General features: G+C 44.7%; 1 protein-coding gene across 12 annotated transcripts in view; it reads left to right on the top strand.

Moving 5' to 3' along the window:
• The window catches only part of CADPS (calcium dependent secretion activator), a 220,930-nt gene that overhangs the window by 175,960 nt on the left and 17,699 nt on the right, over positions 1-27,271 (top strand). For 8 of the 12 annotated variants that reach the window (XM_074913788.1, XM_074913784.1, XM_074913783.1 and 5 more), the window contains 6 exons: positions 4,452-4,607; positions 7,512-7,659; positions 13,308-13,382; positions 14,456-14,539; positions 19,330-19,362; positions 22,489-22,596. In XM_074913788.1, the coding sequence (XP_074769889.1) occupies positions 4,452-4,607; positions 7,512-7,659; positions 13,308-13,382; positions 14,456-14,539; positions 19,330-19,362; positions 22,489-22,596 (604 nt within the window). Of the gene's footprint in view, positions 1-1,158; positions 1,306-4,451; positions 4,608-7,511; positions 7,660-13,307; positions 13,383-14,455; positions 14,540-19,329; positions 19,363-22,488; positions 22,597-27,271 lie in introns of all 12 variants that reach the window. The other 4 variants (XM_074913780.1, XM_074913779.1, XM_074913781.1 and 1 more) reach the window with 2 other exon arrangements.

Raw genomic sequence — 27,271 nt, 5'->3', positions numbered from 1 at the left:
GTTCCTCAAATGGATTGTCTCCTGGTGTGCCGTATCGTATGACTAGATTAAGGCAGGAACAGCAAACACAACTGGCTTCTGATTTCCAAATCCTGTGACCTTTTAATTTTGCTTAGAATTTGTGACGAGATATTCATTAATACAGAATTCGACCAATTACAACATCTGGAGACCTAGCACACTAAAAAACGTCAGGGTGTTGGGCAGACTTGGGGCATGCAGTGCTGTTACACCACACGTTTCAGGAGAGTATGTTGCATTAAATGAATACACTGGCCCACTTCTAAAAGATCTCTATTTGCCTAACAGTTGCATGTCTGAAATTATTTATCGAAGGCATGATGCCCAACTACACATGCTTGATAAATTAACCTTTGAATGTCTTAATCACCCCACGGCCCGTTCCCACCAAGAAGCATTCGTGTACCAGTCCTGGATTTGTTAAGTGTAATTCATTCAAGTGCACATGGAGAGCTGGGTAACTTGTGGGACCCAATTTCCCCACATTAAGGAACACAAGGGCAGGATCAGGGCATGAGTCTTCACTGAGGAAGAACCTTGTGGTTCAACGTTTCAGATCAGCACATCTTCGTTATTTGTAGAGTACAAAATAAACAGAGAGGTTGCGCAGTGAAATCCCAACTCCTGAATTTGGTGGCAAGACGAATTCTTATGGACTTCTGCAGGGCTGGAGTGTCAAACTCTCTGTTTATTATTTTGAATCACAATTCTCTAGCAGATCTCTTGGTTTAGCTCTTTCATCCAACCTGAGTGTGTAAGAACTGAGGCTCATTTCCTTAGGAGATTTTTCTGAGGAGAGGCTGCTCTCTGCACTTTGAAATGGTATCAGGACTTGAAGGTGGAATTATTTTCTGTGGGTGTTTGAGTTCTCTGTTAATTTGCTACTTTGTGACTCTTCTTCTTTTCATTCTGCTTTTTTTTTTTTTTTTTTTTTTAAGTAACTTGCTTTTTATTGCGGACTGCAAACCCAGTACACTTAAGCTTCCATATTCATGCTTCTTTCTGAAATGTTTTGCTTTAGTTTTTTAACTGTTGTGCTGTGAACTTTGCAGATTTGTTTATGAGTGTCATGTGCTTCTGCTACATCTGCATTGTCACTGTTATGGTATTTTTTCTTTCTGTCTGTTTCTTCCACAGGAGTTTAACAAGTAATCTGCCCAATGTGAATCTACCAAATGTGAATCTCCCTAAAGTACCAAATCTACCAGTTAACATCCCACTAGGCATCCCACAAATGCCTAGCTTTTCTGCACCGTCATGGATGGCTGCTATTTATGATTCTGAGTGTGTATTCAGTTCAAATTAGATCTCATTTAAATTTAAAGTAATCTTGGCATGGATATGTATTGTTTGTTTCTGTGCATTATATAAAACTTTAAAGAGTGATACAGTTAATTAGACGTTTTCTGAATGAGACACTAGTGAATTTCTGGCATGTGTATTTTGAGGGTTTTTTTGTATAAATCTTGAAAATTTGTCTTACTCCCACTGAGAGTTTGAGCAAGTATCTTGCTTTACAAAATAGCTGTCAACAATGGGACATGGTCTGAACAACATATGAACCACAGAACTTATAATGCAACATTATGTGTCTCAGCAAAGAGTTTTGTCCAAAAGAGAAGATGAACCAATTTCAATGCCAGTCAACCAATTTCTGTGGACCAGATGTAGATCTAAAAGTGAATTTTATTTAATGCAGTCTCCGTATTTCCCAGATAATAATTCTTGTCTTGATTTTGATGAAACAGTTTAATAAAGAAGAACACCCTGCAAAGGTTTTTATTCATGTTAGGGGAAGCCCCAGAGAGCCGTTGAAGCTTCATAGCCATCATTACAGACTGAACAATGCCATGACCAACTAATGAAAGATATTTTCAACATGAGCTTTAGATTATGGCCTTGAAAATCGGGCATGGTTTCAAAGCAGTTGATATGTAGGAGCCTTGTGCTCTGTGCTCCCACCTCCCTGTCCGAGCATCCCAGGGTGAACGAGTGGAGCTCAGGGGGGACATACCACAAACCCTGAGCACAGATTAGGCAAGTTCTCTTCTTATAGCAGATTTCCCTTAAACCTCCCAGTCACCAAGCAGTGTGGAGGGTGGAACACAGTGGGATCAACCCAAATCTCGTCATTTGAGGTAGCTCATCTCGCAGGATGTCCTACCACAGGAACAGAGATCTTGCCTTCAGAATTCCTGAGGGTTATTTAGGGTTGGCATGGGGTGGTCTCAGCCAGCACTGCACAGATACGTTGCTTTTTCCCTACTTTCTCACTTAAAAGATAATACTGAAGAAACCCCCCAAAACCCCCTTCAGTGTTACTCAAACACCCTTGATTACATCTACACCTGGAGTCCACCAAAGTGCCTCTGCCATGAGCCTGGCACAGGCTGTATGGCAGAGCAGTGGTAATGAACCAAAGTAAAGCAAACTCTGATGTTTTTATAGATTTTTAAAACTTTTAAAATACTAGCACGGTCATTTATGTTTCAAAGCTATACAACTCATATTCATGCTAAGATAGCTATATTAAAGGCTAGCTTAGGCAGTTGTCTGTAAAGAGTACTTGAAAGTTTTAATCTTTCTCTGTGCATGCTTTGTGGTATTGCCCTTGAAAAGATAAGAATCATGTCATGACAGAAAATTGGATAATTCTTCTCAAAATGCTTGAGCATCAGTGATATATTGCAAGCTGCCCGTATGATTAGAGTAATTACAGTGCTCACAAGCAAAATATTAACAGTGCATCTTGGAAATGAATATACTATATCGTTTATTTGCATGGAGCCTTAAATCAAAAGTGAGAAAAAGACCAAGAATAATACTTTAAAAATTTTGAAACCAAATGGATGTCATAATGTTGCTGTAGTAAATAGCAATTATTGCATTTGTCTGTATTGAATTATTTAAAACATAAATTCATGCAGTTCCAAAACTGGGTTTAGACTGTTGAAGCTTATTTATACCCAAGCACAGGTTTGAACCAGGCGCAAACTGAAAACTGGTGGTAGATGAACACTTGAGACTGTTGTAAAAACTGGTCCCCTGGCTAAAGGAAATGCCTGATTCTTTATCTTTTCATCCCCCTGGTTTCCTTTTACTCACCCTTCCCCTCCATCAAGGATATGTTACTTGTTGCTTAGTGTCAGATATGTTTCTCCTACAACCGAGACGATTCATTCTTTATTTCGTTAACTCTGTTAGCACAGGACCCCGCAGGACCCCTCTAGCATGTTGGGACTACGGTTCTCACCTGGCAGTAGCCGTGTGTGCATTAGCTCCGATCTCCTCTAGCATTAACTCAATGCAGCTGGCATCTGTCACAATAGAAACACCCTCCCTCATCTGTTTCTATAGATGATGTCAGCACAAGTGGTAATGCATGGTGTGTTAAATATCTTATAAATTACCGTGTTAGCATTAGTGGTATGCGAGGAGGGGGTTGAAACTCTTGAAGCTCCCTTGGTAATTGTTCTGAAAAAAAAAAAAAAAAAAAAAAAAGTGAGGGAGAAGGAGAGAGGGAGAGAAAAGGGTTATGGATGCATAAATTTCTCTGCACAAACAGAGCGCAATCCAGTTCTGTATTTTTATTCTGTAAGTGGAGGTTTGAGATATAATTATACTGTGAAAAGAGCCGGTGTAGCTACACACTGCAGGACCAAAGACTTCCATCTGGGCAGGGGTGGGGGTATGAGAATATACGCTTGGGAGAGAAATTCAGAGTTTTGTGACAGACCAAAGATGTTGCAAAATAAATTTTTTTAAAACGGAAATTTGTTGTCCTGTAGATGCCTTTGCAGGAGGCAGATCTGTGAAAAGGTGCAGCTGTCAATCCTGCCAAAACTCCTGGATATGAGATGTCTAGTGTCCTTAGCTCAATTGACTTACCCCGATTTTTTTTCAGCTGTTCAAGAGATAAAGCGTGTCCTCGCTCACCACTTGTTAGCACTGTCCCTTACCTGGAAACGGGGCCTCACTGTGGGGGGACAAGGCAAACTCAAGATATAATTTGGAGGGGGGAGAATTGCATGAAACCCTGAATCTTAATAACTGCATACTGTCTAGTATGGCAGTTATTACTGACCGAGGATTTTCTACCACAGTTTCTGGCCTTAATTCTTAATAATCACATATGTTAATGTGGTTATTAACTAAGGCTGATTTTTACCATACACACATTCTTCCTGTTAATATGTGTAACTCATAATGTTGTCTTACTCATCTGGTCTGGAAAGTTTTGTGGGTGATGACAGCAAGGTAGATTAGGCAACTGTATGGTAAAACTCAAAATCCTGATGGTGGAGATTGCCAGCGTTGTCCTGTGTATGAAACTACTGTCTGCTCTACACTTGTTGCAGGAATGGTCTCCACATCAGGTTACAAAGAGCCTGATGCCACTTATGACTTTTGTTCTCATTTTGCCCTGCCAGCAATGGATCAGGCACCTCGGAAGATCTGTTCTGGAAACTTGATGCCCTACAGACCTTCATTCGGGATTTGCACTGGCCTGAGGAGGAGTTTGGAAAACACTTAGAGCAACGCTTGAAGCTTATGGCGAGCGACATGATCGAGTCCTGTGTGAAAAGGTACGTGTGTGTGAGCAAACTAGTCATGTTTCTCATAGGAGCTCACAGAATTCAGGTTTCTTCTGTCTTATTATCAGTGAAGCTTCACTTCAACAACCCAGTGACCCCAGCTCACCTCTGCCCAGCACAGACGTGGTGGAAAGCCACCCTATCGCTGTGAATTGTGGACTCTCCCAAGCAAACACTTCTCTCTTGAGACCCTGGACAGTGTATATTCACAATAAGGCAATAAATCACTCATTCTTTAAACCTTTATATAGGTTGTTACTTATTTTCAGTGCTGCACATGAGGTCAAGTCTTCATAAATACAGTTTGGTGTTAACAAGGTTGAGTGCTGAAGACATAACCCTAAGTAAGATCCCAGCACCCACCTAAAAAACACAGATCCATGGAAAAAAAAAAAAAAAAAAAAAAAGAGAGAGAAAAAAAAGTGATCCCAAAAAGGGGATAGTGGGTAGCTGGCACACAGGTTTCACATCTGCTGCTGACTGAGAAAAGCTGTTTTATCATCAGCCGCATTATAGGTTATTCACCTACAGATCTTCCAAAACAGAGAGGTTTCTTTAAAAAACTTTTAATCATGCAGGTAGCTGTCATTCGGAAAGCAAAATATTGAGGTTAAATTTCTAACCTTTCCACAGTAATTTACATCCATTTGGCAGCAGAGGTGGTGAGGCAGGAGGAAGAAATGAACTTTGCATTTCATTGTGCAGAAATTAATAGACAAAGAGACAAACCAAAGGAAGAATAGATGCCAGATACAGCTGGTACATGCTAATATTAGCTGCAATGTGTGATGTGGCTGTTCTGTACCACAATTGCCTGGCCACTCTGCAAGTGTGAGCGTGGCATTTATTGTGTGCCCATTCCTCACAGCCTGGATGTGCTTTGTCACCGTAGGAGAAGGCACGTTTGGTCCCTGAGATGTGGGCAGGAGACTCACCCGTTGGAAGGCAGGCAGCTCAAGGCTTGCTCTCTCACTGTTCTGGAATAAAACCCAGTGCGTTATAAGTGCAGTGAGATGGTTGTGATGTCTTTGGCGTTGAGCAAACCCCCCTTTATTGCAGCAGCTCATCTTTGTTCTTGTGGCTGGCACGAACGCTGAGCTTCAGTGGCGATCCAGTTGTCAGGAGCAAACTCAGTGCTGCAGCTCTGCTCTCCACTCTGCCCCCAGCACCACCACCGAAACACTTCTTTTTTTTTCTTTTTTTGATTGGAACCAAGGCATCTTTGCTGCACTTGCAGTACAGTTATAGCTGTGATGATCTGTAGAAATCAGACCAGGTTAGCTCTGCTAACTGGGACAAATAAGCACATTTCCAGGTACATCTGAAGAAAGGCTTGTGTGCCTGAAAGCCAGGGTTTTTTTCTCCAACTGCTTCAACCTTTCTACAAATGTTGCCCCTCTGCAAAAACCTGGCCCGGCTTGTAATGGTATGACTATATATAATGGTTCTGAGCATAAGTAGGAACATGCTCATCTCTGTGAGGAGATGGAAAATCCCAGTCACTTTGGGTCCTTTCAGTAATTATCAAGATTCTAGTCCCCGAGTCCAGGCTAAATCTGGCACTGGTAATTAAATCAGTTCAAATGCCACTGCTGATGTAAACCAATATGCTGCCTTCCCTATTTATATCACCTGCAAACAGGGCCTGGCTAAGGTTTCTTTAGCAATTTTAGTTTGACACAACATTTTTCTTCGCGTCTGTCTCTGAACTGTTGAATACCATGGAGGAGCCACCCCGCCTTCCGCACTTGGTTGTATTTCAGTGCTGTCAGGGAAGCAGCCCTTGCAAGGAAGGCCTGTTTCACTAATAAATCCAGGCAGGAGGACCTATGTACCAGCTCAGATCTGATCCCAAGAATGGGAGTTTCACGTTTGTAAATGAGTTTTCATTTACATAACCCTCAGGGGATTGTTCAAGATCAGAGTTATTCCTGAGCTGCAGCTGATATTATTTGTTATTTCTAAATTGAAGCTCCTAAGTTAATTTGTTGGCAGATTCTGTCTGATGTGATAATTGTTCTGTGTTAGGTTAGATTAGAGAAGTACCTCCGGAATCTGCAGAGGGGCTCCAAAGAAAGGCAAGGCGATGCCCACTGTACTGCAGAGTATTCCCCACGTTAAAGTCACAAATGCCTTGGTATTTTAAAATACGACACGGATTGCAATTCTGCAGACTTTGGCCCAACAAAACTCTGGGTGTAACACGGTTTGTAACTGCCAGGGATGTCAAACTTGAGCTCAGTGGAACCTCAGGAGAGCAGGGAGATGCGGGCTCGTGCGACACATGTGTGTGTGTGTGTTCATACATGCATGACTGTGCCCGTGCACATTTCGTGGATGTCTTCGGATGAATATGTGTGGTTCAGAGAAACCACTTCTGTGAACTTATGAGTCCATTAGGAACTTTCAGCAAGCAAATACAATCATGTAAACCTAAAACCGCAGTGATCTCGTGATGTCCTTTGAGTCAAGTAGCAAATGATTTTCTTTTATTTGTCGTTGGTATCATGGAGCGATATGAGCTTTCTTTAATGCGTCAGGCTTGCTACTTGCCTGTGGTTATAAATCAGCTAATGCAACCAAATTATAGGTGTACGCTGTCACTGCTGTTTGTAACATCATCACACTGTTTATCAAGCATGAGAAAGTCGTAGTTTCCCTGAAGCCACTGCGTACTTCAGAAATAGTGTGTATTCTGCAAAGAGGATTTCTTTTTAAACCGGAAAATCATTTTTAGTCAAAGCACATTTGTAACAATGTGCTTTACAATAACACTCCCAGAAGCATTCGGTTTTCTGGTTTCTCAAATTCTTCTCGGTATTATTTCACATTATTATCATTAGCTTCAGTATGCTTAAAAGCAACTGAAACATCTTTTTCTACTTTCCTTAACAGAACCAGGATTGCATTTGAAGTAAAGCTGCAGAAAACCAGCCGATCAACAGATTTCCGAGTCCCTCAATCAATATGCACCATGTTTAATGTCATGGTGGATGCCAAAGCTCAGTCAACAAAGCTTTGCAGTATGGAAATGGGCCAAGAGGTAAAAATGCAGGTTCTTCCTTTCACAGCTTTTAAAGGCAGAGCCATGAACTTTCCTATCTCCTGTTATGCTAGTTTCAGAGATGTTGTATCAGTTGTGGATTTAATGTTCCATATAGAGTGTGCAGGTGAATATGCAGGGTGTTGCTTTCAAATAAACCTAATGAATATGAACATTTGGAATCCCTGTCACCTAGGAGTTTCTTTTTGCAAGGGCTGTGGTATGCATAAGGTATCCTTAAGCTTGGTTGATGGATGATAACTATATATATTGAGTCATTAACTGAACCTTGGAGCCAGGTGTCAGCAACACACTTTCTGTATATGACTATTTTCTGTAGACAAACATAAGGAAAACCGAAGTGCCAAGTCGCTGCTGTGATTCTCGCAAGGAAAAAAAAAAACAACAACAACAAACCCAAAAAAACAAACTACCAAAATAGATAACTTCAAAAGTAAATTTAAATTCCAGCTGCTGTGACTTCCTTGAGTACTGGCTATAATCAGCACGTTTGACAATCCTGGATTTCCAGGTTCTTAATGACTCAAGTTTCCAAACAAACCTGTTTTAATTAATTGCTGATGATTTTTTTTCTTCTGAAGCCATAGTTGCAGATTGAGGTTTCTGTGGACTGATCTATGAATTAGAAAGATGTGGTAAATTGGACTAGATTAAATGCATCACAATAATCATTTTGCTACAGTGGCTTCAAGCCAAGTTAAATATTCATATACCAGTCTAGAATAAATTCACAAATACTGTTTGGCTCTCCTAACCTGCTGCTTGTCAGCATTCCCTAGATAAGTCCTTTCTCTACAACTTTCCGTGGTCAGATTTTGCAGTGAATCATTGTAAGATTTGGGGGGTTTTTTTCAGTTATTTACCTCACCCTATTCCTCTGAGAAGGCTTGCTCCAAAGGCCACTGGATGCAGCCAGGGATCTTTGCCCTGATGTCAGTGGTGTTTGGATCAGATCCAGCTGTTCTTTTTATTTTTTTTTATACACATTTCCATTACAACATTTTATTTGTGACAGTCACCTTGCGGGAGAAATTTCATATGGCTCATCATCAGGCCCTTCCCTTATGTTCCAGGTTAGCTGAGGCAGATCCTGAGCGGGCTTTTGTTGTCCAAGCTTGGTCATGAACTTCTCTACCACATTCTGTTCCATATTCATACCCATTTATCTCCCCAAATCCCTCAGCCTGCAGCTGCTACAGCATCTGCCTGGCAGTGCCCTGTCAGTCAGTAAGAGCTACGGTTGCAATGCTCCCCACTGCAAACCAGGATCAAACCCTTGTGTGCTATAGTAGTACAGTCCCCTTTTCAGACATGAAGCAGACACTGATATCATGTCAGAGCAAGCTCACTGCATTCATAAAACTGTCAGATTAAGTATTGAGGTGGCACGAGACTGATAACATCAGCTTTGTCTGGGTATAGTGTGACCAGGCACTCGCTGCATCTTTCTCACTGCAAACCTGTGATGCTCTGTGCTTGCCACAGTTTCCTCCAAATTTTGAGCATCAGTCACAACGCACGTTCAGCCTGAGTCAAACTGCAAGTGAGAGGGGAGCAGGCGGCAGCATGGTTGTTTCTCTGCTGTTCTCAGCTGCAGCAGGATTAGCTCCACAAATCTGCCTGTGCCACTTCAAGAAGGTGTTTGGTACAGCAGCTTGGAGACAGCCTAACTCCTGTGGCAAGCAGCAGTTGCTGGGGCATGAGGTTTTTAACAGATAGCTGAACTAACAGACCTGTAAAGCAGATGTAAATTATCAGTGCATAAGTTACCGTTTAGGGCTGCAGATTTTTATACACCCTCCTTTTTTTTTTTTTCTTCCTTTTAATGAGTGTTCCCACCTCCTGCTCCATTCGCTCGTGCCACTCCGTATTTCAGCTGCATCCATCTCCTCTTCTTGAAGCCGTTTAAACCTGTACACTGAGATGGTCGTGCTGGGAGAGTAAAAGTTAAGCTAGAGATCTCTCATTACAGCCCGCAAGGGGAGGACAGAATGCCAGCCCGCCTCTTCCAGTTCCCAGTAGAAATGATAAGACAGTCAGACAGACAGCAGAGGGAAGAGAAACTGAGTTTCAAGCCTGTGTCTTCCTCTGTAACTTGGAGATCTAGGTCTGTGCATCGTTGAGTCCCTCTGTCCCCCCATCCCCGGTGTGTGGCAACCACACAGCTCGGCCAGGGCTGCCTGCAGCCGCACCGGGGAGGGATGGACAGAGATGGAGGGACAGACACAACTCACTGGTGGGTCCCTCCACAGTACCGCAGCTGCCACACAGCTCCTAAAATACGTGGTCCCTTTGCAGACAGTTCAAAAGCAGCAAAAAGGGCTCACGTTGCCCACTACCGTGTTCAGGCAGGGGCCTTTGCCCAGACCTAACTGGAGACATTTTTATTAGAAACAAACCACTGATTTTTCTGATGGTCTAAAGCTGTACGTGGGCAGAGTCTCTCTCGACATGTTACTTGACCTCGCTCCTGAGCTCTCCCTCCCACCCCAAAGGCCTTCCCTTTAAAACTACCTTCAGTTACACTCACTTTAACAGATACTTGAATGCATTTTGCGAGCATTACCCTGTGAAACAAACACCCATCATTTCATTTCCATTTCCTTGTCTCTAAAGGCAGCTGTTAAAACATTTGGTAAACATACTTTACCATCTTAAATATTTATTTTTCCTCTGAATTTTTAATACATCTAAGGGGATAAATGTATGTATTAAATGTTTCTCAGTTGGTCTAGTATGTTTCTATTTAATATCTAAGGTCAGATGGTCCTTAGAGAAATACAACGTACACACAATCTGTTACATGACAAGGCAAGATACTCATCACATAAAGTCAAGTTGAATCATTGTAGTGCACTGATTATGGATTGTAATAATTGAGCTAATAGAAAGCTGCGAGGAACTCGATCGAAAGCAGGGGCTACGCCGAGTAAAGCAAACCAGTTATGCGATCTTTAACCTCAGGCGTTTTCAAAAGAAATGCAGAAGGAGCTGTTAGAAACGCTGGTTTACAAGCCAGACGTCTGTGAAAGCAGCACCAGGCAGTCGTTTCCCAAACCACCGCCTTCTCCGACCCTGTCCTGGCCAGGGCTCGTCGTCCCGAGGCGGAGCTGGGGCTGCAGCGCGGGCAGTGCAGGGCACACGTCGCTGCGGCCGCACGGGCCCCATCCTGCACCGTCACTGGCCCCAGCGCTGGCTCCGAGTCTGCCCCAGGGATTGCGGCCACCATGGGAATAAGCCATCAGTCCTGCCACACCGCCTTGGTGCATGCACAGGGTCCTCTCCAGCTCTCAGAGCTGTGCTTTTATTCGATCGGGGCTCTTACTTGCTTTTTGAACAAGCTTTTAACTGAAAATGAGTTTCACAGTGTGTTGTTTTGCACGTCGCTAGCCATTTTTGAGTTAAAGCTCATGGCTTACCCAAGGAAACCCAAGTAGCTAAATCCTTGGTTGTGAGGTCTTCCACACACAGAAAATGCAGTTGCAGAAGCAAAATGTCATGGGGAAGACACTGCCAATAGATGCACAACCCCTTCTTCATCTCCCTTTGGAGGTCCTGGCTGTGTACGCAGCTGTTACAGGTTCCCATCACCCCACAGCTACATCTCTGCTGCGCCAGGTCAATCCTGGGAGCTGGTAAGGGCTAACTCCGCGTTGAACAGGTGAATCGTAAGTATGATCCCATCAGGGACTTGTGTAGGTCTTGACCTGCAAAGCAGGGCACGGAAACGGGAACTGCAGCTGCAGGTATCACGTGCTTGTCCGTGTATGCTTTTCCCCCTGAGTGGGCCCAGCAGATCGCAGCCTGCGGCGTGGGGTGCCAGCCTGTCCCGTGTGGGTGAGGCTCTGCGTGGCCCCAGCCAGAACATCAGCCAGGATGTGCTGCACCATCTACCCCTGCCTGCCCTGCCCCTGCAGCAGGGCTCGCTCCTCAGGTGCATCCACCCGGGTAGAGGGTGTGTGGCTGCCCCCATGCTGAACCCTGCCTATTGACAGCCGGTTGCCTTCCTCTTCGGAGCAAAATAACACCATAAGAGACTCTCAGCAGTTAGGTAAAATCCAGTCCATTCACCCTGTGTTACTGCCTGCAAATACTGAAGGTAGCAATCTCTCATATTTCAGTGAAAGGAGGTTTTGATCACATCTCATTTTCCATTGCTTATAGTTTCTGTGCATGATGCTGTTATTCTCATATGTCTTTTTTAAAAAAAGATTTTGGTTTATTTATTCTTTATCTTCATATGTTCTTTTTCCTGTCTTTTGCACTTTCCTCTTTATTTCTGTCCCCAATCATCTGAAAAGTTTGCTAAAGTGTGGGTAAGTGTGTCCTACTTTTATTTTCTTTTTTCCAAATTCCTGTATTAATGTTACTGTCATAGAAAAAATTCCCCAAACTGTAGAGCAGTTCAGAGACTAACAATCAGACACTGAGACCAGCATCTAGCATTTGTAAAGCCCTCACAGTCTTCCTTCCCAAAGTCTGATTAGTATTTAAAGCAGATTTGTCTCTTTCAATGTGATTTGATGTTAACATTTTAAAACAATATTAATGCCAAGTGGTAATGAATATAGTGACTAGCACCAGTGCTTGAAATGTTTGACTGAAAAATCAAATGTTTTGTGTTGGAAAGCAGTCATAATCAGTATTTTCTCAGTCCATTGAAAATAAGAATATACTGTATGTTTTCACTAATTAAATCTTGTATTGGAAACAGGTCTTTTCTAAATTAGGAGAAGACTGTATTTTAGTACCTATTCTAGCCATATTGCAGCTGATTGCATCAGAGCTCCCAAGCTAAGGAAGGTTTGGCATGTGCAGAAATTGGGTTGAAGACTCAGAAACACTGATGCTGCAGGCACTGGCGTTGGTCAGCCGGTTCTGGGCTAGTGCCACCAGATCTGCTAACACCCAGGGCTCAGGGCTGCCCTGCCTGCTGGCTTCTGCATGGGACAGAAAGACTCATCTTGGTTTGCTAGGTGTTTTTTAAATCTATCTTACAGTCACCAAGTAAAGCGTTTAAATGAGCGCTTAATTTGAGCCACGTCCCTGCTGAACCCGGTGGGTAACACAGTGTTGCAGTGGGTGGGAAGGTGCAACGTCCTTCCCAGTGGTTCACCCCACTGCAGGCTCCCCTGGTGCAGCAGATCCTCCCCGTGCCTTGCTGAGGGCTGTGTGGTTTGTGGTGCCCCGCGCAAGGGCTGCCTGTTTCCCTCCAGGTATCTCATTGCCAGGGGAAATCCATGTGCAAAATGAACAGGACAAAGCCCAGGGAACTGAAGCGAAAGCCCTTCAGGGTCTCTAGGAGCAGTGGGTGCTGGTGCTCACAGGGGTGGCAAAGCCTTCCCTCCGACATCTGCTTGTGGCTCCCGGAGCTGCGGGCACACAGAAGAGGGCAGGGTTTCCCATGCTTCACAAACTGGAGTAAGAGTCTCCTGAATTCAAGGTCTCTCCTGCAAGTGTAAGTATTCACTGGCCACTACAGCGGAGCGCAGGGTAATAAGCTGCATCATTCTTCAGTTTGATACTGTGTATTGTGGTTTACCAAGGGAAGAGGCTGACAACCATACAGCTCTCGCCTGTGATCAATGCTAATATTTTCCTCCCCCTCTCCTTTTATTTTTCTTTAGCACCAGTACCATTCGAAAATAGATGAACTAATTGAGGAAACCGTCAAAGAAATGATAACACTCCTAGTGGCAAAGGTAACCTTCAGCTTCAGGTGAAGTGATTCACTGTTAACATTGCATTTTTAATATGTGTGTTTCCATTAAAATGTGACACATGAAGATGTTGAATTGGCTTCTTGTTTCTCACAGGCAAGATCGTACATCTCCCAGTCCTTTCATGGTGACTCTTTGATGATTAGGAACTGCATGAGATGTAATATGCTGCTGGCAGGATTGCCATACTGGGGCCAGAAGTGGTTTTAAGGAATGGGTGTTACGTTAATGGGGTAACACCCCGTGGTCAGTGTCACCCCACGGCACTGAGGGTAGCTGCAGTCAGGGGGTGGCACTGCTAAATGCTGCTGCATAGACGTTGGGGTGGCACGCAGAGGTGGTCACCACTCCTACACGTAAGGTTGCGCGGACAAAATAACTCGTCTTGTGCAAGATCACCATATGCTCTTCTAGGAAATTAATTTAGAGGTGACAGTAGTGGGAAAGACATTCCAAAATGTCAGGTTTAATTGTTTGGAAATTGTTTTTCATCAGTCAGCTCCTCTAGCTCGGCTGCCAGCATTTCCCTTGGGTTGTTGTGTAGGTCTGGTGTGCTGTGCTAACACAGAGGGGAATTGGCATGGAGGGAGAAAGATGGTGGGGTGTGTTTTCCTCTAGTTTCAAACTTTCTGAGAACAAGTCATCCCTATTATACAGTGAAGACCTTTAAACATAATCCGCCAACATATGCCAGTTCAATTCTTCTGCAAGAATACCCAGCTAGCTGTGTGCTTGACACTGTGTACTGGGAGCAAGAACCACCACCTTCCCTGTCCAGAGAGGCTGTGCTGGCTTCCCCCCACACTGCACCCACCTCCTGTCCCCAGCATCACCCATGACACCCAGGGGTGATTCGCACCCAGGGAGAGGCAGACCACGTAGCAGCCGAAAGGCAGTGCTCCTTTCTCCCCACTCCCCAGCCCCCTGTGCTCAGGGACAGGTTGTCCGTTCCTTTGGCAATGCTGAAAGCTCCACTGACTTCTTCGAAGCTGATGCTGATTTTTACACCCTTGTTCAATTATTAAAAATAATTGCAGTATTTTTTGTCTTCATAGTTTGTCACCATTTTGGAAGGAGTCTTGGCCAAACTGTCTAGATACGATGAAGGAACTTTGTTTTCTTCTTTCCTGTCATTTACTGTAAGTACAGACAATATTTGCCTTTCTTCTTTGTTTTTTTCCCCGAGTTGTAATCTTCTGCTCTCCCCAGACTAGTATCAGCTCCATAATAATTCTGCCATTCTGTGATGTTTGCACACTGTAACCCCCACATGATAAACAAACAACCTATGTGCAGATATACAGTACATAAGCACCCAAGATGCATAGGCCATCGTATTGTAGCACAGAGTAAAGCCATCTTCAGTTACCATCCAGGTTGGTGGAGTTCATTCTGTTGAGGATGCATATGAAGATTAAAAAAATCGTTGCACTGTACATGCAGTTTCCCTAACTAAAGAAGTTGCGTTGTTGCCACCTTGCATGACAGGTGTGTTCCTCTCAATCTTCTAGCCATGACAGTGACCATCTTACATAGTAAAAAACAAAGTAAGGGCAACCTAGGGAGTGCCTTTTTGTTTCTAAAAGAGAATAAGGTAGGGGAAATGCCATGAGGTTACACAGCACAAGGTGCCTCTAATGCCAAGAACAATATCTGTGCAAAACTGGCCTCAGCATCAAGCAAGTGTTTAGCAGTATGACCTGTATTCTAGAAAAGTGTTGTGACAGCTTCTTAGGACAAACACGTAACAGCTGATTTCCAAAGGCCTTCTGAAAATTCATGCCAGAAAGTTTACAAGAGCGTGTCTTTGCAAACATGGCTTCTCTTCTCTCAGCTCACAGACAGATGATCACCCCGATGCGTATGTCTGGGGTTGCTTGGAACATCGTATTAACATTTACACCCACTGGCCCCGGTGCCTGCATGTGCAGCCTGTCCTGCACTCACTTGTTCACAGAGACCAGGCAGGAGGCAGAAGGCACTGCTCTGCAGACTAGGAAGGCTTTCCAAAACCCCAGTCAGGAGTTGCCCTAGCTACTCTTGGGCCTTTTTTGCTGAGTTTGAGGCAGTTTTGTAGGATCTGCTTGGAAGCAGGGATGGATGTAGGAAGGCTTACCAGCAGAGGCAAGAAACTCTGCTCATGGGCTGATGTGTGCACAAAGTCTGGCAGCTTATCTAAACCACCACAGGGTTCAAACTAAGCATCCTGACTTGTCAGGTGTGCTGGAGGCACTTTGTTCTTAGAGGAGGAGGGGAAGGGAGGGTGTCCCACTCACTGCCCTGCAGTGCAGCTCTTTTCTCAGGATAACCCCAGCCGTCTGTGTGGTTACAGCCCCGTCCCTGCTGAGGGACATGCTTGGGGTGGGAACCTTCCCTCGTTCCAGTGCTGCGGAGGGTTAGGAGATGCTCGCGTGCCAGCAGGAGAGGATGTGGAGGCGGCAGCTTTCCAGGCATCGGAAGTACCAGCATCAGCCCGGGTAGACAGTGTAATGTGCAGCCCTTCTCCGTGAATCCAAGCTGTTCCTCGGTTGCTGCTGCGCTGCTCCCACCACATCCTACTGTTTACGCTGCCGAGTGCTGCTCCCTTCGGTGGCTGAGCAACCCTCGGCCGTGCCGGGGCTCTGGGCACCCGTGAGGAGGCAGCACGTAGGTGCACGGGGTTCAAGCTCCTCACTCAGCTGCTCCTCGGACACCTACTGACAATTAACTGCCCCAGCAGCAGCAAAACAGTCTGTCCCACTGCAGCAGCCCCACAGCCTTTAGACCTGGCCCCGTAGCTTGAGTTTTCCAGCCGGGAAGGGATGTGCATCCAAATAGTTACAGTGTGTGGTGTGCGCACATTGCCAGGAAGGTGCTGAGCCCTCACCCCCAGCCAGGAGGCTGGGCACACTAAAGGGGGGCAGGATTGCACCTTTCTGGGCAAGGGACGTCTCTTGCTTTGTCCCACTTGTTTGCTGGGAGTCACTGGGCAGCACCAGCCGCAAGAGGAGGCAGAGGAACAGCCCACACCCCTTTGCACTGAGCTTAGAAAGTCTCCCTTGCCTGCAGTAGTAATGTGATTTGCTGTGTTTAGTCTTTGCAATGATAAATAGAGAAACTCTCTCTTGTTACAGCATGCTTGCACCACCTCCCACGTTTTCCCTGTCTGAACAAATACAACAAAGTGTGATGGTCCAAGCCGCTGAGCTCTCGAAAGCATTAGTCTCCCACCCCCTTCCACCGACTTCTTTCATCGCGTGTTTTCCAGGCGCTCTGCAAGTGACATGTAATCGGGGGTCTTGTGACAGACAGTTTTATCACCTAGTAGGATATCCTCATTTCCAATTCTTGCCTCGAAATTCAAGATAAAATTAATGCATCTGTTGTCCTAATAAATTCTCACTAGCCACTTCTCCTTGCAGAGCACTTTGAGAGGAAAACACCCTTCTAAATTTGGCCAGACGGGTTTTTTTTCTGTTTGTTGCTACATTTAAGTGCATCTCCGCGGCAGCAGCCCAGGCCCTGGCTGGGCGTCTGCATGTGCAGATCCACTGAGTCACAGGAATGACAGCTGCTAAAATTCCCTTTAATCTGGATGGCCTCTGTAGGCGGAGAATTACACCTACGGTAATTAAAACTAAAGACTGCATATTACCCGAGGGAGACAGAAGTAAAAGATCTTATTTTTGTTCTGCGCAAAATTTGTATGGTAAACTGAGACGTTTCATGGCAAAGTCACATACTTTGTGAAAAACGGCAGCCTAGCAAAAATCACACAACATCCGGCAGTTTGGAAATTTCACTAAATGTAGCCAAATCTGAGTTTAAAGAAAAACAAGTAATTATTCTGATTAAAGGGGAGTGGGCAGGAGAAGAAGCTCAGTTTTTTTGTGGGTGGAGGGGGGAGATCGCAGGAAGCCAACTGAGTTATTCTTGTCGCCTCTTGGCTTTGGAGAAGGTAGCTTGAGATGGTGGCGCTAAGCCGGACCTAAGAGTGCTAAATCCACGCTCAGATTGCAGGTTTCCTGGGGTGCCTCTGCATTACTTCGTGCCCTGATCTGAAGATCCAGGTGCGTGGCACGGTGCAGCCCTGAGCGCAGCCTGGCTTGAATTCTGCGGGCTGTCGAGCCGCATCGTTTTCTGAGCTTTCCTCCTGGTTCTTTAGCTTTGCTGCTCAGAAAAACAGCTTATTTGGAGCTGGCTTGGGCATCCCTGCCTGCGGCTGCTCCACGCCGGCGTGGGTGTGCCGTGACTGCCTGCTCCGCCGGAGCTGCAGCCCTTGGCCAGGCTCCAGCTGCCTTCACGCATGGAGGCTGGGGCTCCTCCGCTCCCGTTCGACTGGAGCAAGGGATAGCGCTTCTCTACCGCCCAAGAAAGTTGTGAGGATAAATGCAGTGAAAGGACAAGGTGTCCAGACGGCCGGCTGGAAACAGGGATACCTGGAGGAGAGACGAGCATTCACTCTTTGCTGGGAGCGAGGGCTCGGCACTGATTTTGCTACCTCCTTCAGAAACTCGTGTGCTGGGATGTGCCCCGTCCCCCTCCATCCCCTCCAACCGCCAGACCCCGAGTCGCATCGCAGTGGCAGGCGCTCAGTGCCCTCCTCCTGCCCTTCCCTCTGTTCTTGCCCCCCGGCTCGGCAGCCTGGGTGCTGCCAATACTTGCAGCGTTCACCTCAGCAATTACCACCAGTCTGGTCTTTTGTATCGCCTCATTGTGCTTAATTATGCACCCCCCACACACACCATATGAGTGCTTCCACCCACTCTCACATTCTGTCTCACACATACATTCATTCTCTCATTCGGGACACATAATTTATTCATCCCAAGATGCAACTGTGTGCGTGTTATATTTAGGCTGTTTTAATGGTAGCTTTAGAAATATTTAAAAGCAGGTGAGCTTTTACACCCAAACAAAGATGGCCGGCAACGCTTACCCTAATTAAAAGCAGAAGCGTTGTGGAAAATCCCAGCCGTACTCTTTCTAGACACAGTGCCTTATGCTACAGTGGGAAAAAGGTCTCTCTGGCCAGCTGGGCACTGCTCAGTTGGAGAAGTTGGCCCTGACATTGGGGCCCACCCTGCCTCCCGTGCCAGGCAATGGGCACCCTGCTGCGTGGCAAACCAGAGACAAAGTAAATTTGGGGTCTTGCAGCCCCTGCCACTTTGTGAGGACAGTGCAGAGTGCAGTGTCCACCCTCTGATACCCTCCCTCAGATAACATCTTCTAAAAGGGGGGAAGAATCATAGGAAACTAATGTAGCTGTTCAGAGTCTGAGAAGCAGAAAAGCTCTGGGGCACTTATCCATGGCATGGCATGAGCAGGCTGCCCCAACACGGTTTGTGACCTCCTGCCAGCCTCAGGGCCTGCAAAAAGGTGGAAGATAATGCCCCAGGCAAAGCCAGGGGAAGCACATTTCATGTGGGACTAGGGGAAGGGGGCAAAATTAGGGTCCTTTGGACACTTTCCAGTGACCACCCTGGTGCAGGTGCCGTCTGGCCCTGCCGTGCTGTTGTGCCCATGCTGCCAGGGGCTCCCAATGTCCCCGGGATGCGGATCCCGATGGGAGAGACACAGACTGTCTTCGGAGACACGTGGCATCAGGTGGAGAATGAGGCCTCCGAAGAAAATAACGATGTCTACTTACAAACCCCGTCTTCCCCCGCTCGCTGAAGTAGAAGAGGGAGAAGCACAACTCCCACACTATCATCTGTTGCTATTAGAGCTTTAGCAGCAGTAAAGTTACCTCTCCAAAAAAACAACAACAAAAATACCACCCTTGCCTATTCTTTTAGACGGGAAATGTAGTTTTTATCACCCTTTCTCCCCCACTCAGCATGATGTTGTCCCAAGTCTTGGCTGGAGAAGCTCTTACAGGTGTTTAAAGGAAAAACAAAGACCTGAAAACCTACTGGTGGTGTAAACTCTCCTCTTGTTCCTTTTACAGGTGAAGGCTGCTTCCAAATACGTGGATGTACCCGTAAGCACAATTTAAACAACTTCTGTCATAGTAATTTGCATCGTGCTTTGGTTTATGGCATGTGTAGCAACCCACGTTATGCATTAACAGCCAAGATTGAACCATGGGCCTTCACACTTCTAACATTTGAACTGGAAAGAATATCTCTATGACGTTAATAATGAGCAGTTACCCTCTTATGGAGACCTATGAGGCTGTTTAGGCAATAATTTGCAGATGGTGTCAAAAAGGTACCATATTTATGCAATTGGCTTGAATTACATTTAAAAAAAAAAAATGGGAGCAGTGCATTCTGTTAATTCTTCATTTGGACTTGTACAAATACAGTATAATTTCCAAACAAAAAGGTCCAGACATGTTAGAACTGAGCCAACACACATCTAACACATTAGCTAATCTATTTTATTTTTGTTCTTCTAATTGTTGGTTTATTTTACTCTTTCGGAAAATGACTTTTTTATTACTTTGGGGAAATGGTGATGAGCTAGCAACATGTGTTTGGGAAATTGTTAATGAAAATAATTTTTTCCATTTTTCTGTAATTGGTATAGGAAAACTGTACATCGTCTCCTCTAATTAGACCTTGATTCATAAGGAAAAGAGCCCTTAACATTCTTAGACAGAGCACTTAACTTGCCAGAAATTTACATTTAAATTGAGTTGAAGTGTAATATATGAATGTTGGCTGGAATAAGGGGTTACTGTAGCATTTACAGGCAGAGAGAGCCTGTGCAATTATAAATGAAGAAAGAGTAGATCTTAATATACTGCACCAAATCCTGCATTCAGTTAGACTGGGCAGCGTAAATCAAGAATAACTCAGTTGAGTTTAATGACCTGTATGTGTAATGTATACATGTACATTGAACGTGAACGCAATTGCTCTGCATGCTCTCACATGACAGCATGATAAATTTACCAGACATATTGGACCACATCATCCGCATTTGGTGTTTCTGTCCCTTTAGCCCGAAAGAAACCTTTCCTACCAAATTGTCATATCTTTAGCCCAGCATGGGGAAGGCAAACTCTTGAACAGTAAGAGGTCTTGCTTGGTTTAAAATATCCCAGTGCAGAGATTGGCATCCTGAGGTCTTGGAGTAATAGAAACAAGATAGTGAGAGCATTCGAAAGAGGGACTCAAAATTCATTTCTAGCCCTAGAAAATGTGGAGATCCTTCAGCTGAAATTCCTAGTTGTTTGAGTGCATCTTAAATATTTAGTCGTCATCAATTTGAGCACAGAACAATTGTTTTAAGTAATTTTTAGGGCAAATCGTGGCCTTCTCTGAGGCGTCTGTGTTCCTGGAAAGTAAAGCATCTCTCCAGGGAAGTGATCTCAGTAAAATGCTATATAACCCTTTCAAGCTTTCCCAAATGCATTGCACCAGGGACAGCCCCAGGAGGTCCACAGCATCATGGTGGCACAGGAGGAGCAAGGCTCTGCTCCCGTCCTTGGGAGCCAGTCGGACGCTCCAGTTCTCTGGGTAAAATACAGCCCAAATCATTCATCTGGGTTGTTTTTTGGTTGTTTCCCCATCTTCCCCTGGAAGCAAAGCCACATTACAATGGCTTCCTTGACAGACCCAAAATTTTTCATAAAATCAACCACCAGCCCCGCACAGCTCCCAGACCCTTGCGGGAGGATGCCCCATGGTCCCTAGCCACTGCCTTTCCAGGGGAAGGAGAGAAAGAAAAACCTGTTTGACTATAGCACGGAGGGGAAATCCCAGTGTTGAACAGAAAACCATTGGTTAAATCTAATTCCACAAACACCGTTGCAATTGTCTGGGTACAAACCAATCCATTTAATGCCACCTTGAAATGGGCACGATCAGTGTGCTGAAAATTGCTTGAAAGTGTAACACTTGACTACTGCCACATTTGTGTTGTCCTCATTGTTTTTCAAATTAATACCTTGTCATTGTTGCAGTAGGTGTTAAGAAATGTTACTGGCTTCCCAAGGGCCAAGCACTGGCCCTTTGCTTGATAATTGTTTGCTTTGTATTAAAAAACTCCCTTCCTACTGCTTTCCAAACTGTCCTCATTTTCACCCTGGAAATTACACAGATGTGTTAACTAACTTCAATTTACAGTGGCTGACAATCGTATCTTGCAGAGAAATGATACTCTGTGATCTGAGGTAAATCACAGTAATGGAAACTAATGACACTAGTTATTAACAAACTTACAATGTGCTATGGAAATTTAAGATTTTGTGGCAGGTCTTGTAATAACTCATGTTACAGTATTTTAATGGGTTTCCTTTGAGGTAAGTTTGATTCCATTATATCAAGCGATGTGAACTCAAACAGCATTTTTTTGAAGTATTTTCCCATCCACCTGCTTCAGTTCCCCTTTCCTTTAAAGAAATGCTGTTGTCCCCAAACTCTTGCACAGTTGTAAGTTAAAAATCAGTTAAATTCTGCAGAGCCTTAGAGATGTGACAGCACAGTGACGCTTCCTGCCATTTAGCAGCAGCTTAAGCATTCATATAGACATATATTCCCTGACTTACCATTTACTCAATTTATTCTTAAGAGCAGCAGTAAATGTGACCTAAAGTCAGGGGTCTGAACAGAAAAAAGAAAGGTGATTTTGGGATGCCTCCTGCAACGCGAGCTGCTTATTACACACATCCTCACACTGCAGAAGAAGAAACAAAAGCCCAGCTCTGGCTCTTAGCTTTCTACCTTCAGAAACCAGAGGGCTTGCATAGAGAAGATGACCCAAGAAAACAACAAATCCCCAGCCCTGCTTGCTGGTTCACTCATTAGATCAACAGCGTTAAAGGTAACGAGACAACTTCCCGGCATTGGTATGTCAAGGAAGAGCTTTATTCCTCTGAACAGCTTCACTCTAGGCAAAAGAAGAGAAAAAGCAGGTGTCTTTGCATGATCTTGGGCTGCACGCAGCATTTTGCTGGGCATGGGGCACAAAGCAGCGGGACTCGGTGTCCATCAGGTAAGGAAAGTGTGAACTGCAGGAGGACAGCAGGAGATGGAGGAGAAGGAAAAGCAGCAATGAGGCTACACAGAGGAGCTGCCCCCTGTGCCCCTATTCATGAATTTCTCTCTCTCTTTCTCTCTCTCTCTCTCTCTCTCTCTCTCTTCTCTCCCCAATGCAGAAGCCGGGGATGGATGTTGCTGATGCCTATGTGACATTTGTCCGCCACTCTCAGGATGTCCTGCGTGATAAGGTCAATGAGGAGATGTATATAGAAAGGTTATTTGATGTAAGTAAATGCCTTCTCCTCCTTGGACACCAAGCAGGAGAGACCCAAAATGTGACAAAATAAGACAGGAGGATAAGTCACATTTTGAGAGAATTTATTGATTATAGCTTTAAAAAATAAATAAATCTTTCCTTTCTTTCTGACTAAGGCTCGTATCTGCTCTCTGCCTGCTTTAAATCTCTACTCTAGTCTACTGTGTCTTGGTCTGTCTGTGCGTGGATTTTAAGGGAACAGCATCTTCTAAGAGAGCCCTTTACTATGTTTAAGCTTGTGGAAAATCTCTCTGTAACAGAACATCTTGGTCATTGTTCTCACTGTTAAAATTTGAGCCGGGTTTTTGGCAGATGCGTTTGCTAAGGGCCGTCTCTTCTGCACATTCTGCAGTGTGTTTCATTGACAAGCACTCCAAAACTGACAACAAATTACGCACACTAAATTTTTATTTTTAAAGCTAACCAAAACAGAGCTGAATCGGAATGGACATTCATATTTCAGGAGGACCTTCTTGTGATGTCTGACACCAAAGGTGAAGTTGAGATGTGGTCTCCCTGATGAAATTGGAATGGTAGGAACTGACCCAGATGTTCAGAGCTATTTTTCTGTTGCACAAGATAAGTTCATTGGACTGTAAGAGAACAGTGACCCGTGGTGCCTGTTTGTTTTGGATTTGGATGCATGTTAACCAATATCTCTGTTTCTGTTGCTCTTGTCACGTTATAGCCTTTCTGTCCTCGTAGCTGTTCTATAGCAAAGGTTTTCTGTTGATGGCCAGCCTGTAGCATTAGTGTTTCAGTCTCCTTTAGGGTATTTGTCCATATATCAATTTCTGTTTGAAGCAGCTTATGTTCCTACTTTCCTTCTTTCATCTCTCAGCAGTGCCATTTCTCAGTCTCCCAGCTCTGGAACTCTAACAACCTTCCTTGCTTTCTTTACTCGCTCGTTTGCTTCCTCAGTGTGCAGGGAAAGCTGCTTTTTTTCCCAACCAACTTCCTCCTTCACTCAATACCTCTCTTTCTGCGCATTACCTGTCCCTTAGAAACCTCTTCCTCTACAATCCCCACTCTTTCTTTCCCCCGCACCTTATCGGATTAAAATGGAACTTATCTCTCATGTCAAATGTTTTATCACATTATATCAAGTGGCATGAATTAGAGTCAAATAATCTTACTGTGTACATCTACTAGCATGACCCATATCCACTGAGAATGCCTCATTCATGCACGGAGCACGGCAGTGCCTCCTCCGGGCTCCGCGCGTGCTCGCTCCGGGGAGAGTTTGCAGCGCAGAGCACCAGACGCAAATCACCCATCAAGCAGGCATGGGGAGAAAAAACAAAACATAAAACAAAAGACTGTCGCTTCCATCTGCAGCGGGCCTGCGAGTGCATTGCTCGTTTGTGTTGAAATTTATTCCATGAGCAGTTAAATTTCCAGAGCTCATCTGGACTGTTCTTTTCAATGCCCACACTGCCTTTTCCCTCATCCTTTCCCTATGATTCACAGTTGGTGTGTTTGTACCCTTTGGGCCATTAATTCCAATTTTCAAAAGGCTGTAATTAGCACAAATATTGATTTCAGTTTGATCCACTTGTATTTAGTTTTACCAAGCCATATTTTAAACAAATTAATAGTTGACGTGAAAAAAAAAAAAAAAAAAGAGCAGCTACCTTGGCGGAAAGCAAAAAGTGCTAAACCTTTCTTTCCCTCCCTGCTTTCCTTGAGTCTCCCTGGTCGATGCAGTATAAAATAATCAAGAGTGGGGTTTTTAAGTTGCGCTGCCTGTTTTGACCCACGTCGGCTGCAGGCGGGAGCTGCAGCATGTGGGAGCTGTTCCCATTCCTGTTCCCATTGCCATTCCCCATGCCGGAGGGGCAGCGCTGGGACCCGATGCCACCGGCATCTTTGCACGTCTCGTGTACATGAGTGTGTGCTCGTGAGTGGTTCGCAAGGAGGGAGGGGGATGCGCCGAGCTGTAGCCTCCCAAAAGTTGGAATTGTGTTTTGTGTATCATCTTTGCCAGGTTGCAGCTGAAGAAGCTGATCGTTCCCAAGGGCAGCTCTCGGCACGGCTGAGGTGCTGCTGGCGGGTCAGTAGCAGCAGGGTTTATGGGTATGTGGAATGTCACCTAGGCCTAGACTCTGTTTAAGTCAGTGATTTTGGTAAGGACAGGAGCAAACACTTAACACTGTTGTCCCAAGCTTGATCTCAGCCCTGCAGCGCTTTGCCCCCCTCACCTAACGCAGCAAAGCAGCATGGCCACAGGATCTTTAAGCTCCTTTGGTCTCTGCAGCAATGGGCATAATTTCCGGGGATGCTTTAGGTGCTAGATACCTTTTTAATATGAGAGAGAAGAGGAATAATCAAATATAGTATTTATGATGCTGAATTAGACCTGGGCCTGATTTTATTCTGGCTTCCCTCAGCGCAGCAGAGGAGCAATCCTCTTAGCTGCAAAATTTCTCCAGGCAATGAGATCATTAACATTTTTGAGGCCGGCTCCTCTGCTGGCTTAGTGCAGCAATGCTGGCTTACCCCAGCCAAAAGCTTAGTCCAGTTGTAGGATGTTATATGGTAATACGTGCAGCAGTGCCAGGTAACCAGTTTAAATCTGCCTGCAGGCAGTTCCTCTGGTCTCAGTGGAATCGCACTAGAGACACTCACAATGTGGGGCTAAATCTCCTTTCTGTGCAGTCGTGAGTAGTGCAAGAGCAGAGGTGTGCAGTGCAAGGTTGCCTATCGCATGTTTGGTGGGGTTGGCAGCTCCCAGGATATTCCTAATCCCCACATTTCTCCGCAGTCCTGCTCAGCATTTCCATTAATTTCCCCTTTGTTTCCTCCCAGGAGCAGAGGCTGCAGAGTACGTTAGTCCATCTCCCAAGAGAAGCTGGGTTAATGCACCTTTTCTGGCATTTTTCATGATTTCTTAGCTCAGAAACCATCTTTCTTCCCCTGCATCATGTGCTCTGCTTGCACCTACAGAACAGGGCTGTGCTCTTCGGGAGATACTGGTGTTTGTGGAAGATTATTGTAATATTTCTGTGTGGTCTGTGTGTTAATACTCTTAATTCTGCAAATTAGTCAGGGTTTTCCCCCTTCAAAATAGAGTCATCTTAATTTTAAAAATCTGTATTCTTGGGATCGTTGAACGAACAGATTGATCGTGGAGTTCTGCTGGTAATCAAAACCTAACTAGCTTTTTGGCAGTGCTGTTTACTGCAGAGTAACATGACTTATTTACTTGGCCTGGCTCACTAATTTGATAACATTTAAAGCTAAAACACTGTAATAAGGCCCGTTGGTAGAGAGCAATGGGAACAGGAGAGGTTCAGAACAGCATCGTAGCATCCTCCCCCTGCGTTCCTGCGCATGGCTGGGGACTTCGGGTTTTAAACCACTGTGATACTTTGCACACAATGCAGAAGGTTTGTAAACTCTGCGTAATGCCTGATAGAAAGTAAAATTTTATCACTTTTTCCTTGGAAAGGGGGCAGAGCTGACATGCAGAATGTGACTGTTTATAGGAACAATGAGGCAGAGGCAGGTGGGTGTATCTTAAACATGGGAAAATATCTTGAAAGTGATCTCGAGTCTTTAGACCAATCCTGCAAAATTCGGGTCCCCTTTGGCTCAGGACCCTCAGAATTTCATAGGATCAAGGTTTATACATCCGTAATTTTGTCTGAAGGCAGTGGGAGTTTTACTTGTAAGGGTTGTGTCCTTTAGTGGAAGTTATTTATACATATGTGTACGTGTGTATATCTTTACACACACCCTTAGATACTCACAGTATAGGTTTCAACCCGTCAGAACGTATGTGATCCAGAAAGCCTATGATTGACTAGTAGATAGTGTGAATGCCAACCTTTCTTCCTCATAAATTGGTAAACACTAATGTAAAACATAGCGAGAATATTTCCTCCCAGCCGCAGGCGAGTAGCACGTACACAAAAGGCTACTGAATGTCGAGTGAGCTCCCCGAGATCCTGTGAATTCCAGCATCCTGATGCAGTCCCTAAATAGCGCAGATGGCATTTTTCTCTCTGATGATTAATTCAATATCTTACCGAAAAAAAACAAAAACATGCTTTTGATATGAGAGATCAAAACACTAAGAGAAGCTCCTAAGATTGCAAGGACCTAAAAAAAAATTAATTTATTTTTTTCCTCCTTGTACTTCTTGAAGACACCAGCCTGAGTAGAAGATAAGGATTAAAACAGATGTGCTTAGTGCTAGTTCATCTGCTTAAATCTAGCAGTCTCTGAGATCAGTGATTAAAAAGCCATCTCTAACTCTGATGAAATCCACTGCAATGGTAATACTGTGTCTCTGATCGCTTTCTTATGGGCCTCATGTCTGCCTAAACCGGACATAGAAAACATTTCACTGGAGATGATACGTGGATTATATGGGTCAATTATACACTTAATCTGCCTTCTGGGGATTAAATGTGCATAGATTGACCCTGCGTATTTGGCTTGTCCTTGGCAGTTATCAGATCAGGAAGGTTGCCTTTACCAAAAAGTCTGGTAAGAACTTAATCACGCAGTGATACAGCCCGCTGAGGTGGCAGTAGTCACGGTGCTTTTTGCAGAAGGCAGTTTTACCACTTCACTGTCACTGTGTATGTTCGGCTTCCTCGAAGGTCTGTGTCACAGCCGGGATACCAGACGGAGTA

This window comes from Athene noctua, chromosome 10 (genome assembly GCF_965140245.1).
Source record: "Athene noctua chromosome 10, bAthNoc1.hap1.1, whole genome shotgun sequence".
Lineage (NCBI taxonomy): Eukaryota > Metazoa > Chordata > Aves > Strigiformes > Strigidae > Athene > Athene noctua.
Note: the sequence above shows the minus strand (reverse complement) of the source record. Positions and strands in the feature narration are given on the sequence as shown.